Below are 11,729 nucleotides of genomic sequence, written 5' to 3'. Positions count from 1 at the left end.
GTGACAGACATTGTTTTTTGGGGCTCCAAAATCACTGCAGATGGTGACTGCAGTCATGAAATTAAAAGCACTTACTCCTTGGAAGGAAAGTTATGTCCAACCTAGATAGCATATTCAAAAGCAGAGACATCACTTTGCCAACAAAGGCCCATCTAGTCAAGGCTATGGTTTTTCCTGTGGTCATGTATGGATGTGAGAGTTGGACTGTGAAGAAGGCTGAGCACCAAAGAATTGATGCTTTTGAAGTGTGGTGTTGGAGAAGACTCTTGAGAGTCCCTTGGACTGCAAGGAGATCCAACCAGTCCATTCTAAAGGAGATCAGCCCTGGGTGTTCTTTGGAAGGAATGATGCTGAAGCTGAAACTCCAGTACTTTGGCCACCTCATGGGAAGAGTTGACTCATTGGAAAAGACTCTGATGCTGGGAGGGATTGGGGGCAGGAGGAGAAGGGGACGACAGAGGATGAGATGGCTGGATGGCATCACCGACTCAATGGACATGAGTTTGAGTGAACTCCGGGAGTTGGTGATGGACAGGGAGGCCTGGCGTTCCGCAATTCATGGGGTCGCAAAGAGTCAGACACGACTGAGCGACTGAACTGAACTGAGCTCTAGGGAGAGTTCAAAGCTTAAAATGTAAAATTGGGAGGTGTTAATACAGAGATGGGACTGGATAAGATCATCTAGAGAGCAAAAAAAGGGAAAAAGAAAATTCCAGGGACCTGGCAAGCTCCAGCGTTTAGAGGGAGGGAGGAAGAGGAGAACTCAGCTAAACTTGGTTATTGGTGGTTACTTTTCTTTCTTTATCTCAATCAACCTTTCAGTTCAGTGAAACACTGAGGTGAACACAGTTGACCCCACCCTCCTTCTTGAAAGACTCTCCTGTTGATTTCCATGTCCCTGGTTTTCCTTGGGCTTCCCTGGCCATTCTTTCTCATCTCTTTTGCTGGTTCCCTATCTTCTTGACCTCTGAATGTTACAAATTTCATATACTGTGTCCCTGGGCTTCACTGTAAGGCTCTCTTCTCTGTCTATGTTCTCTATGTCTCCAAAAGAGCAACCATATTTAATCCAGTTTAATTACTTGCTTGATTTTTTTATATGATGCAATGAAACTATTTCCATTTTCACTTCACTGATTTATTTTTTTGAAAGTTTTAATTGCTTAGTCGTGTCTGATTCTTTGTGACTCCATGGAACTGTAGCCTGCCAGGCTCCTCTGTCCATGGAATTCTCCAGGCAAGAATACTGGAGAGGGTTACCATTTCCTCCTGCACTGCAGGAGGATTCTTTACCATCTGAGCCACAAAGGAAGTCCTAGTTATCTTATTACTAAAATTATTCTTTGGCAGGGAAATTTCAATGAAAGATTTACTCATATAATATTTCACTTTTTATAGCTTTATCCAGTGTGGTTTTGTGTGTGTGTATGCTGCTGTTATTTCTATCACATCTAACTTTCCTGAATCCAATTTTGTGGATCTAAATCTTATTAAGAAGATATTTTTCTCTTGTCAATTTTTAATCAATAGCAATGTTAATAAGTGAAGTTTTAAAAATTATACAGTTCAGTTCAGTTCATTTCAGTCGCTCAGTCTTGTCCAAATCTTTGAGACCCCATAAACTGCAGCACGCCAGGCCTCCCTGTCCATCACCAACTCCCGGAGTCCACCCAAAGCCATGTCCATTGAGTCGGTGATGACATCCAACCATCTCATCCTCTGTCGTCCCCTTCTTCTCCTGCCCTCAATCTTTCCCGGCATCGGGGTCTTTTCAAATGAGTCAGCTCTCTGAATCAGGTGACCAAAGTATTGGAGTTTCAGCTTCAACATCAGTCCTTCCAATGAACACCCAGGACTGATCTCCTTTAGGATGGACTGGTTGGATCTCCTTCCTGTCCAAGGGACTCAAGAGTCTTCTCCAACACCGCAGTTCAAAAGCATCAAATCTTCAGTGCTCAGCTTTCTTTATAGTCCAACTTTCACATCCGTACATGACCACTGGAAAAACCATAGCCTTGACTAGACGGACCTTTGTTGACAAAATAATGTCTCTGCTTTTTAATATGCTGTCTAGGTTGGTCATAACTTTCCTTCCAAAGAGTAAGCACTTTTAATTTCATGGCTGCAATCACCATCTGCAGTGATTTTGGAGCCCCCCAAAATAAAGTCAGCCAGTGTTTCCACTGTTTTCCCATCTATTTGCCATGAAGTGATGGGACCAGATGCCATCATCTTAGTTTTCTGAATGTTGAGCTTTAAGCCAACTTTTTCACTCTCTTCTTTCACTTTCATCAAGAGGCTCTTTAGTTCTTCTTCACTTACTTCCATAAGGGTGGTGTCATCTGCATATCTGAGGTTATTAATATTTCTCCCGGCAATCTTGATTCCAGCTTGTGCTTCCTCCAGCACAGCATTTCTCATGATGTACTCTGCATATAAGTTAAATAAGTAGGGTGACAATATACAGCCTTGACGTACTCCTTTTCCTATTTGGAACCAATCTGTTGTTCCATGTCCAGTTCTAACTCTTGCTTCCTGAACTGCATACGGGTTTCTCAAGAGGCAGGTGTAGTTTTGACCCTTGTCAGTCAAATTGTGTCTGTCAATAGAAGTCTTGGAGTAAAGAGCATTATAAGTTAAAAAGATAAGCTCTGGGAGCAGTATTAGGTGAAAAATCCTTGGAGTCACTTATTTTATATATATATATATATATTTAAATTTCCACAATAAAAAGTTAAGAAATCATTGAGGAGGGGTCAAAAAGGGGCCCAAATTCCATGGATTAAAATCATTTTACTTAACCCAACAAGTGTCTTTTGAGCATCTATTAGGTGCCAGGCCCTGAGGATACAGTGGTAATCAAAATGAAGTCCCTGCCATAGCTAACATTCTATTTAGAGAGACAGAAAAAGCAGAGATGAAGATGGAGAAAGTGGGAGGGGTTGTTGAGATGGGATGACCAGGGAAGGTCTGTGAAGAGGTATTTGAGCAAAGCCTTAACAAAGAAGGGGAGAATGAGCTATGGAAAGGTCTAGGGCCAAACATTCGAGCATAGGGAGCAGCTGATAAGAGGCCGTGAGGTCACAGGCTTGGGGTATTCAAGGAGGAGCAAAAAGGCAGTGTGACTGTAGGGCTGAGCTTGAGGGGAGAGTAATATTTGATGAAGACAGGGAACTAAAGAGAAATAGAGCATGTAGGGCCTTTTAGGCCATTTAAAAAATATTTTTATGTGTTTATTTTGCTTCACCAGGTCTTAGTAGGCCTGTGGGATCTTCTGTCCTCATTTGGCTTATGGGGTCTTTAGTTGTGGCATGGGAACTCCTAGCTGCAGCAGGTGGGATCGAGTTCCCTGACCAGGGATTGAACCCGGGGCCTCTGCATCGGAAGCACCAAGTCTCAGTCACTGGACCACCAGGGAAATCTCCCCATTAAGACCATTTTAAGTATTTTGTTTTTAACTCTGAGATGAGAAACTTCTGGGGAGGAGTGAAATGGTCTGAAAAGCATTGAATAACTCATTTTGGATGCTGTATTGAGAACATTCTGTAGGCCAGAGGGTAAGAGTGGAAGAAGTGAGAACAGCTAGGTGGCTATTGCAATAATCTTGGTGAGAAGTGATGGTGGCTTAGACCTGGGTGGGCCTGGAAAAGGAGGAAAGTGGTCAGATTCTGAATGCATTTTGAAAATAGAGCCTAAGTGATATGCTAAGTGATATGACATGTTCATTAGATCTCAGAGTCAGACACGACAGCAACTGAACAGGAAGTGATATGCTGATGGGTTGATGTGGAATGTGAGCGAGAGAAAGAGCAGTGAAGGAGACTTGGAAGTTTTGAAGTGAAGCAGGGTTTGCTTTTAGACGGATAGGGCGGGGTAGTCATTGGAACTCATGCCCTTGGTTTGGGCATGCATTGTCGGAACTATCTTTAGTCCATGTTGGAACTGTCAAGTACAGCCCACGTGAGCCTTTAATATGCACTTGAATCCTCCGAGTATAAACATGCAGATTTCTGACAGAGAAGGTCAGGGTGGGGCTGAGATTCTGTGTTCTAACTAAGTCATACCAGTCCTGTTGGGCCTGGGCTACACTGAGTAGCCAGGGCAGTAAATAGTTAATTTCTAGTACATTCTAGGGCTCCAGAGTGATGCTGGCCTTGATGAGTTGGGAAATGGTCCAAATACAGAAGGCATCCTTAACTGAGGAAGGACGCCTGTTATTTTTTACTTTTTAAAAAATTAATTTAATTGGAGGATAATTACTTTACAATCTTGTGGTGGTTTTTGCCATATATCCCCATGAATCAGCCTCGGGTGCATGCATCCCCCCATCCTGAACCCCCCTCCCACCTCCCTCCCCACCCATCCCTCTGGGTTGTCCCAGGGCTGTTATTTTTCTTTTTTAAAGATTATTTTATTGTTTGGCTGTGGTGGATCGTCCTGGCTCTGGTTGCGGCGTGCAGGCTTCTCACTGTTGCGGCTTCTCTTGCTGCAGAGCATGGGTTCTGGGGGCCTCAGTGGTTGCAGCTTGTGGGCTCTAGAGCACTGCTTCAGTAGTAGTTGTGGCGCACGGGCTTAGTTGTTCCATGGCACGTGGTGGGATCTTCCCAGACCAGGGATGGAACCCACGTCCCTAAAATTACAAGGCGGATTCTTAACCGCTGGACCACCAGGGAAGCCCCAAGGATGCCTGTTTGTGAACAAGACTGAGAGGAGCTGTGAGGGAGGCTGGTGTGGGAGGCCTGCTCTGAGGAAGGTGGCCCCTAACGGACGGTGTTCCCACCTGCCACGCCTGCCCCTGCTCACGCAGACAGTTTTGCCACGGTGCTGAGCGCAGGACGATGACCCGGCCCAACGCCCTGGACCGATGCCGAGGGAAACTGCTGGTGTATAGCCTGGTACGATCTGGGGAAGGGGATCAGGGGCACCCAGCAGAGACCCGCCACTCATGTTCTCTTCCTGACTTTTCAGAACCTGTTGGCAAAGCAAGGATTGCGGCTCCTACGGGGCCTGAGGCAGAGAAACGTGCCAGAGAAAGTGGCACTGGCCAAGAAGCTCCTGGTGAAATTGCGCTTCCTGGCCCAGGAGGTAATGCCTTATGCATCCATTTTTCCACCCTGAATACCCTTTCTCCTAAGCCTACCAGGGCCTTTGGGTAGGACTGACCTAATATTAGTCCTGTGGATCCATGCCCGGCCATAGGATCCGTTGCTCTGAATAGAGGACCAAGTTCCATTTGGAGCAGCTAAGGGTACTGTACATTCTGGGACCCAGCAGGGATGCAGGGAACAGTCAGGATCTCTTCGGAAGAAAATTTGAGAGTACACTCCTTGGCATGACTTCCCTGGCCCGAAGCTCTGAACACAACACATGGGAAGGGTAAAGGAAGTTCACATTTTGAGAAAGTTTCCTTTGCTAAGTATCTGCATGTGTTATCCTATGTAATTCAACAACTTTGGGAAGACATACCTCATTTGACAAGCGCAGACACTAAGGCTTAGAGAAGGAAAGTGACGGATCCACCATGTCATGGCTGATTAAGTGGCAGAGTTAGACTTCAAAGCCATTTCTGCTCCACTCTGAAGCTCAGTCATTCCAAAGGCACAGAAAGTTTTGACCACCAGAACCAATATGTCCTTAGGGTCAATGAGTGAGGAGCTGGATATTGGTCTCAGGTTTTGTTTTTTTCAAAAAATCATATTTATGTATTTATTTATGGCTGGGCTGGATCTTTGTTGCTGCATATCAGCTTTCTCTAGTTGCAGTGCATGGGTTTCTCATTGCGGTGGCTTCTCTTGTTATGGAGCATGAAGTGTGGGCTCAGAAGTTACGGCACATGGGTTTAGTTACTCCTTGGCATGTGGGATCTTCCCAACCTAGGGATCGAACCAATATCTCTTGCATTGGCAGGAGGATGCTTAAATATTGGACCACCAGGGAAGTCCTTGGTCTCAGATCTTGAAGGGCATGTTGGAGTTTGGCAAGTATGAAAGAATAAAGAACATGTGCAAAGGGACAGCTGGAAAGCAGAGTGGTGGAAGGAGAGGTGGGGATCACTGCAGAGAAATCAGGTTGGGAGGAGGGAAAACTAAGGAAATCAAGCTAACCCATGCTCCAACATGGTGAACCTTGAAGACTTTATGATAAATGAAAAAAAGCCAATCAGAAAAGGGCAAATACATATGATTCCACTGATATGAGGTACCTAGAATAGTCAAATTCATAGAGAGATAGTAAGATAGTTATTGTCAGGGCTGGGAGGGGAAAATGGGAAGTTAGTGTTTAATGGCTACAGAGTGTCGGTCCTACTGATGAAGAAAGTTGAAGAAGCTTCTGGAGGTGGGCAACAGTGATAGTCTCACGACAATGTGAATGTCCTACCTAGCTGTACACTTAACAGTGGCTGAGATGGGAAATTTTACATTATGTGTGAGTGAAAGTGTGGCAGTGTTAGCTGCTCAGTCGTATCTGACTCTTTGCAACCCCATGACTGTAGCTCACCAGGCTCCTCTGTCCATGGAATTCTCCAGGCAGGAATACTGGAGAGGGTTGCCATTCCCTCCTCCAGGGGATCTGCCCAACTCAGAGATTAAACCTGGGTCTCCTGCACTGCAGGAAGATTCTTTTCTGCCTGAGCCACCAGGGAAGCCCATGTTTTGTGTATTTTAACATAATTAAAAAAATAAATAGAGAGACCAGGAAAAAAAAAGTCAGGCCTGTAGGGGCAGGGCATCCAGGGGAGAGATGTCCAAGACATAGGTGGCCAGATGGACCTGCAGTCTGGGGAGAGGTCAGGGCTGGAGATGGACATCTGGCCCGTCTGTCCAGTGGAAGCTGCGGGAGCAGGTGGTCTCAACTCCAAGCTCGCTGCTGTAACCCAGTTCTCTGCCTGCAGCCCCAGCCGCCCCTCCCGAATGTGCTGCTCTGGATGCTCAGTGGGCGGCGCCGTGTGGCCTGGGCCCGGATTCCTGCCCAGGATGTGCTGTTCTCTGTGGTGAAGGAGGAACGGGGCCGGGACTGTGGGAAGATCCAGAGCCTGCTGCTCACAGTGAGGGGTCCTGGGGGGTGAGGGTGCTGGGGATTGGAGTGGGGTGAGGCTCTTAGGGTGGCACAGGCGTTGGGGTGGAGCCACACGGTGCACAGTAGGAGTCCCAAACTCTTTATTTTTTTATTTATAATTGTTGGCTTCACCATGTTGCCTGTGGGATCTTAGTTCCCCGACCGGTGATCCAACTTGTGTCCTTGGCAGTGAAAGTGCTGAGGCCTAACCACTGAACGGCCAGGGAATTCCCTTAAAACTCTTTATTTAATTTTTAAAATTTTTTTAATTAAAATTTTTTAGTCAAAAATTCTAATTAAAATTTTTATTTGATTTTTAAACTTTTAACAAATTAAAATGTTTCCATTAGAAATTTATTATTATTAAAAATAAAGTATATCACATGTTGTGCCATTGGCAAAAAAACTTAAAAAAGTATACCAAACTCTTAATTATCTAAAATGCCAAAAGGAAATTGTGCCTTTACCCAGGTGAGCTTTGATGTGAGATAAACAGCAGATCTTGTCATCTCTGAGCATGAACTTGCCCTGGCTCTGAGCATGAACTTGCCCAGACTAGGCTCTGACAGATGGGCTGGGTTATGAAAATGGGACTGGTTGCTGATAAGTCCAGCTGATATGGGGTAGAGTATTTCTAAATGAGGCGTCCTTGGGACAGACACCAGCAGGGGTCCCTGGTGGTGAGTTGTGACCTCTGGGTAAGGGACAGGGAATCTCATGTGCTGGGAATGAGGGGACACAGGGCTGAGTGTGGGGTAGCAGAGTGCAGAACTCAGAGCATGGTTTGGGGTCTGAGGTTTGGGGCATAGGTGGGGCAGTGTTGGCGCAGGGGGGACAGGGAATGGAAGTTAAGGATAATGGAGTCTCAGGTGGAGGGCATGAAGAGGGTCAGGTACAGGGAGTGCTGTTTGTTTTTTTGTTTGGTTTTTATTGTGGCCATGCTGCCAGGCAAGTAGGATCTTAGGTTCCTGACCAGGGATCGAACCCATGTCCCCTCCATGGGAGTGCTGTTTGGATTAGGGATCTGGTGATACAGAGAGCAGAGCCCTGCCTTGGAGGAGCAAGATGATTGGTCTCGCAGGGGTAGTAAGAGGTGGGGCCCTAACATGGCTCCTCCCACAACAGGCACCAGGGGCAGCCCCTGGTGAGGTCTGTGTCAAGCTGGAGCTCTTCCTGTGGCTGGGGCTGGGCAAGCAAGCCAAGGCCTGCACTGCAGAGCTCCCCGGGGACCTGCTGCCTGAGCCCTCAGCTGGGCTGCCCCACAGCCTGTACCGGGATGGTGAGTGCAGGCTGTGAGGTGGGCGGGCTGGCTCTCCATCTGCCTCAGGTGTGGGGCTAGATGCTTAGCTGGGGATTCGGAGGGGTCTGAGGTCAGGGACTCCAGTGGTCCCTGAGCTCACACTGCCCCTTCTTTCCCTCCACCCCAGACTTCAGCTACTTCCAGCTCCGGGCCCACTTGTACCAGGCCCGAGGGGTGCTGGCAGCAGATGACAGTGGGCTCTCGGACCCCTTTGCTCGAGTCCTCATCTCTACGCAGTGCCAGACCACGCAGGTGAGGGCTGGGCTGGGAGGTGGGTGGTGGAGGGGCACTGGGAGACAAGGTGGGTGGGAACTGAGTTTCTTCCAAGGCTCCCAGTCTCTCTTCTGCCCTCTATTTTCAGGATGGGATGTTGGATCAGATCGCCCTGATTTAGGGGGTGGTGTAGAACCAGGGGGTCTTAGGGGTGATGGGTTCTCCTGATACTACCTGCTGTTACCTCCCTTCCTGCACGGCCGTCAAGGTCCTGGAGCAGATGCTGAGCCCTCTGTGGAATGAGCTCTTGGTATTTGATCAACTGATCATGGACGGGAGGAGGGAGCACCTGCAGGATGAGCCCCCGCTGGTGATCGTCAATGTCTTTGACCACAATAAGTTCGTGAGTGTGACCTGGGCCCCACCTGGGTTCCCACCCCCAAGGATCCTCCTCTCCTCGTCTCGATGCACCCTCCCAGGGTTCCTGAGCCTCTTCTACTTTTGTCTTCACTGCTCTGCTCCCCGCAGGGCCCCGATGTGTTCCTGGGCAGGGCGCTGGCCGCCCCGAGGGTGAAGTTGATGGAGGACCCTTACCAACATCCTGAACTGCAGTTCTTCCCCCTGAGGAAGGGGCCCTGGGCAGCGGGGGAGCTCATCGCCACCTTTGAGCTCATTGAACTGGACTACAGTAGCGGGCTTGAGGTCAGAGTGCTGGGGTCTAGTTGGGACACCCCGTGGACCACTCCTGCAATTCCTCCAGGTCCTCTCGCTCTGGGAATGTGGGCACATCCCAGGGTTACTCCTCCAACTTCTGTACCCCCAGAGAATGCGGGCTGCAGGTCTGTCCTGGGGCCACCTCACTGCACCTCCAGACTCCAGGGAATACTCGAAGTAGACCTTCCCTCGGTTCACCTTGCCAGGCCTCCAACCCCAGAGGACCCAGGCTATGGGTCGATCCCCTTGCTCAGACACCCATCCTCTCCCTGTACATGGCTGTTCCTGACACAACCCCCTCCTGCCAATCTAGCCTTGCCAGGTTCCTCTGGATTTCTATCTCACCAGCAGTCCTCCATGTCTTTACCCTGAGTCCAGACTTGCCCTCCTCTTGCCCGATTCCTCTCTGAGCTCTGATCTCACCTCCCTGCAGCCCTCAGTGCCCAGCGATGTGGAGCCCCAGGACCTGAGCCTCCTGGCTGAGCCCTTCTCTGGATGCCTGTCCTTGCCACCCCACGTGCACCCGGTGCTCAGGGAATTCCGCGTTGAGGTAGTGAACTCACTACCTGCCTTCCCCCCGTCTGGGTGTCCTTCAGTGAGGTACAGGCCCCTGAATCTTCCCCTTCCCAACTTCAGGTACTGTTCTGGGGTCTCAGGGGCCTTGGCCGCGTGCATCTGTTCGAGGTGGAGCGGCCCCAGGTTGTGCTGGAGGTGGCAGGTCGGCGAGTGAGGTCCTGGCCAGTTACCGTGAGAATCCCAATTTCACCGAGCTCGTCAAGCATCTGACGGTGGTGAGGACATGGGCTGGGGCCAAGAAGTGCTGGGCTGGGAAATGGAATAGGCAGTGAGATGGTGAATTCCTGGCTGGTTATACTAGATTAACCCAGGGGTCACCAGACTTTCTATAAGGGTGTGTGTACTCAATTGCTCAGTTGTGTTTGACTCTTTTGTGACCCCACGGACTGTAGCCTGCCAGGCTCCTCTGTCCATGGAATTTTTCGGGCAAGAATACTGGAGTGGTTTGCCATTTCCTCCTCAAAGGGATCTTCCCAACCCAGGGGTTGAATCTACATTTCCTGTGTCTCCTGCATTGCTGGTGGATTCTTTACCACCGAGCCACCAGGGAAGCTCCTCTATAAACGGCAAGTTAGTGAAGACTTTAGGCTTTGTGGGCTATACAGTCTCAGTTGCAATTACTCAACTCTGCTTTTATACACAGTCTTAAGAAACAAGGAAATGAATGAGTATGACTGTTCCAAGAAAACTTTGCTTATAAAAACTGGCAACAGGCTAGACTTGGTTTATAGGCAATGATTAGCCGATCCCTGGATTAATCCATGAACTGGTGATGCTCTATTGGCTCTATTGATTGAGTGGATTAGCCAAAAGTCATGTGTGAGTCTGAAGGAAACTGAGACACCAGGGAGTTAGAAAGATAAATACATTCTTTGTTTAATTTATAATTACCATACTGTAGTGTGGGCTTGGAGTCAAATTCTGGCAGTGTCACTTAAGTGCTTGTCAAATCACTTGTCTGATTTGAGCTTTAATTTGTCTGCTTGTTTGTTTGAAAAAGGGACAGAAGTGTGTTATGAGGAGCCAATGAAATAAGGGCTCTTTAATATTTATGTATTTATTTTCAGGTGCACTGGGTCTTCGTTGCTGTGAGCAGGCTTTTCTCTCATTGCAGCAAGCAGTGGCTGCTCTCTAGTTGTGGTGACTGGGCTTCTCATTGCCCTGACTTTGCTCACTGTAGAGAACGGGCTCTAGGGCACGTGGGCTTCAGCAGTTGCCGCACACAGGCTCAGATGCCCCACGGCATGTAGAATCTTTCCAGATAAGGGATGGAAAGGAACCCTTGTTCCCTGCATTAGCAGGTGGATTCTTAACCACTGGGTCACCAGATCAGATCAGATCAGTCGCTCAGTCGTGTCTGACTCTTTGCGACCCCATGAATCGCAGCACGCCAGGCCTCCCTGTCCATCACCAACTCCCGGAGTTCACTGAGACTCACGTCCATCGAGTCAGTGATGCCATCCAGCCATCTCATCCTCTGTCGTCCCCTTCTCCTCCTGCCCCCAATCCCTCCCAGCATCAGAGTCTTTTCCAATGAGTCAACTCTTCGCATGAGGTGGCCAAAGTACTGGAGTTTCAGCTTTAGCATCATTCCTTCCAAAGAAATCCCAGGGCTGATCTCCTTCAGAATGGACTGGTTGGATCTCCTTGCAGTCCAAGGGACTCGCAAGAGTCTTCTCCAACACCACACTTCAAAAGCATCAATTCTTTGGCGCTCAGCCTTCTTCAAAGTCCAACTCTCACATCCATACATGACCACAGGAAAAACCATAGCCTTGACTAGACGGACCTTTGTTGGCAAAGTAATGTCTCTGCTTTTTAATATGCTATCTAGCGTGGTCATAACTTTCCTTCCAAGGAGTAAGCGCTG

General features: G+C 48.5%; 1 protein-coding gene across 1 annotated transcript in view; it reads left to right on the top strand.

Moving 5' to 3' along the window:
* Window positions 1–11,729, top strand: part of LOC104999444 (fer-1-like protein 4) — a 46,682-nt gene that overhangs the window by 10,939 nt on the left and 24,014 nt on the right. Inside the window, 10 exon segments of the mRNA XM_010855016.1 lie at window positions 4,808–4,895; window positions 4,969–5,085; window positions 6,893–7,045; window positions 8,182–8,335; window positions 8,484–8,608; window positions 8,838–8,972; window positions 9,098–9,271; window positions 9,717–9,833; window positions 9,920–10,007; window positions 10,010–10,074. Coding sequence (XP_010853318.1) covers window positions 4,808–4,895; window positions 4,969–5,085; window positions 6,893–7,045; window positions 8,182–8,335; window positions 8,484–8,608; window positions 8,838–8,972; window positions 9,098–9,271; window positions 9,717–9,833; window positions 9,920–10,007; window positions 10,010–10,074 — 1,216 coding nt within the window.

Source organism: Bison bison, unplaced genomic scaffold (assembly GCF_000754665.1).
Source record: "Bison bison bison isolate TAMUID 2011002044 unplaced genomic scaffold, Bison_UMD1.0 scf7180017864352, whole genome shotgun sequence".
Lineage (NCBI taxonomy): Eukaryota > Metazoa > Chordata > Mammalia > Artiodactyla > Bovidae > Bison > Bison bison.
This window is presented reverse-complemented; position numbering and strand designations above follow the sequence as displayed.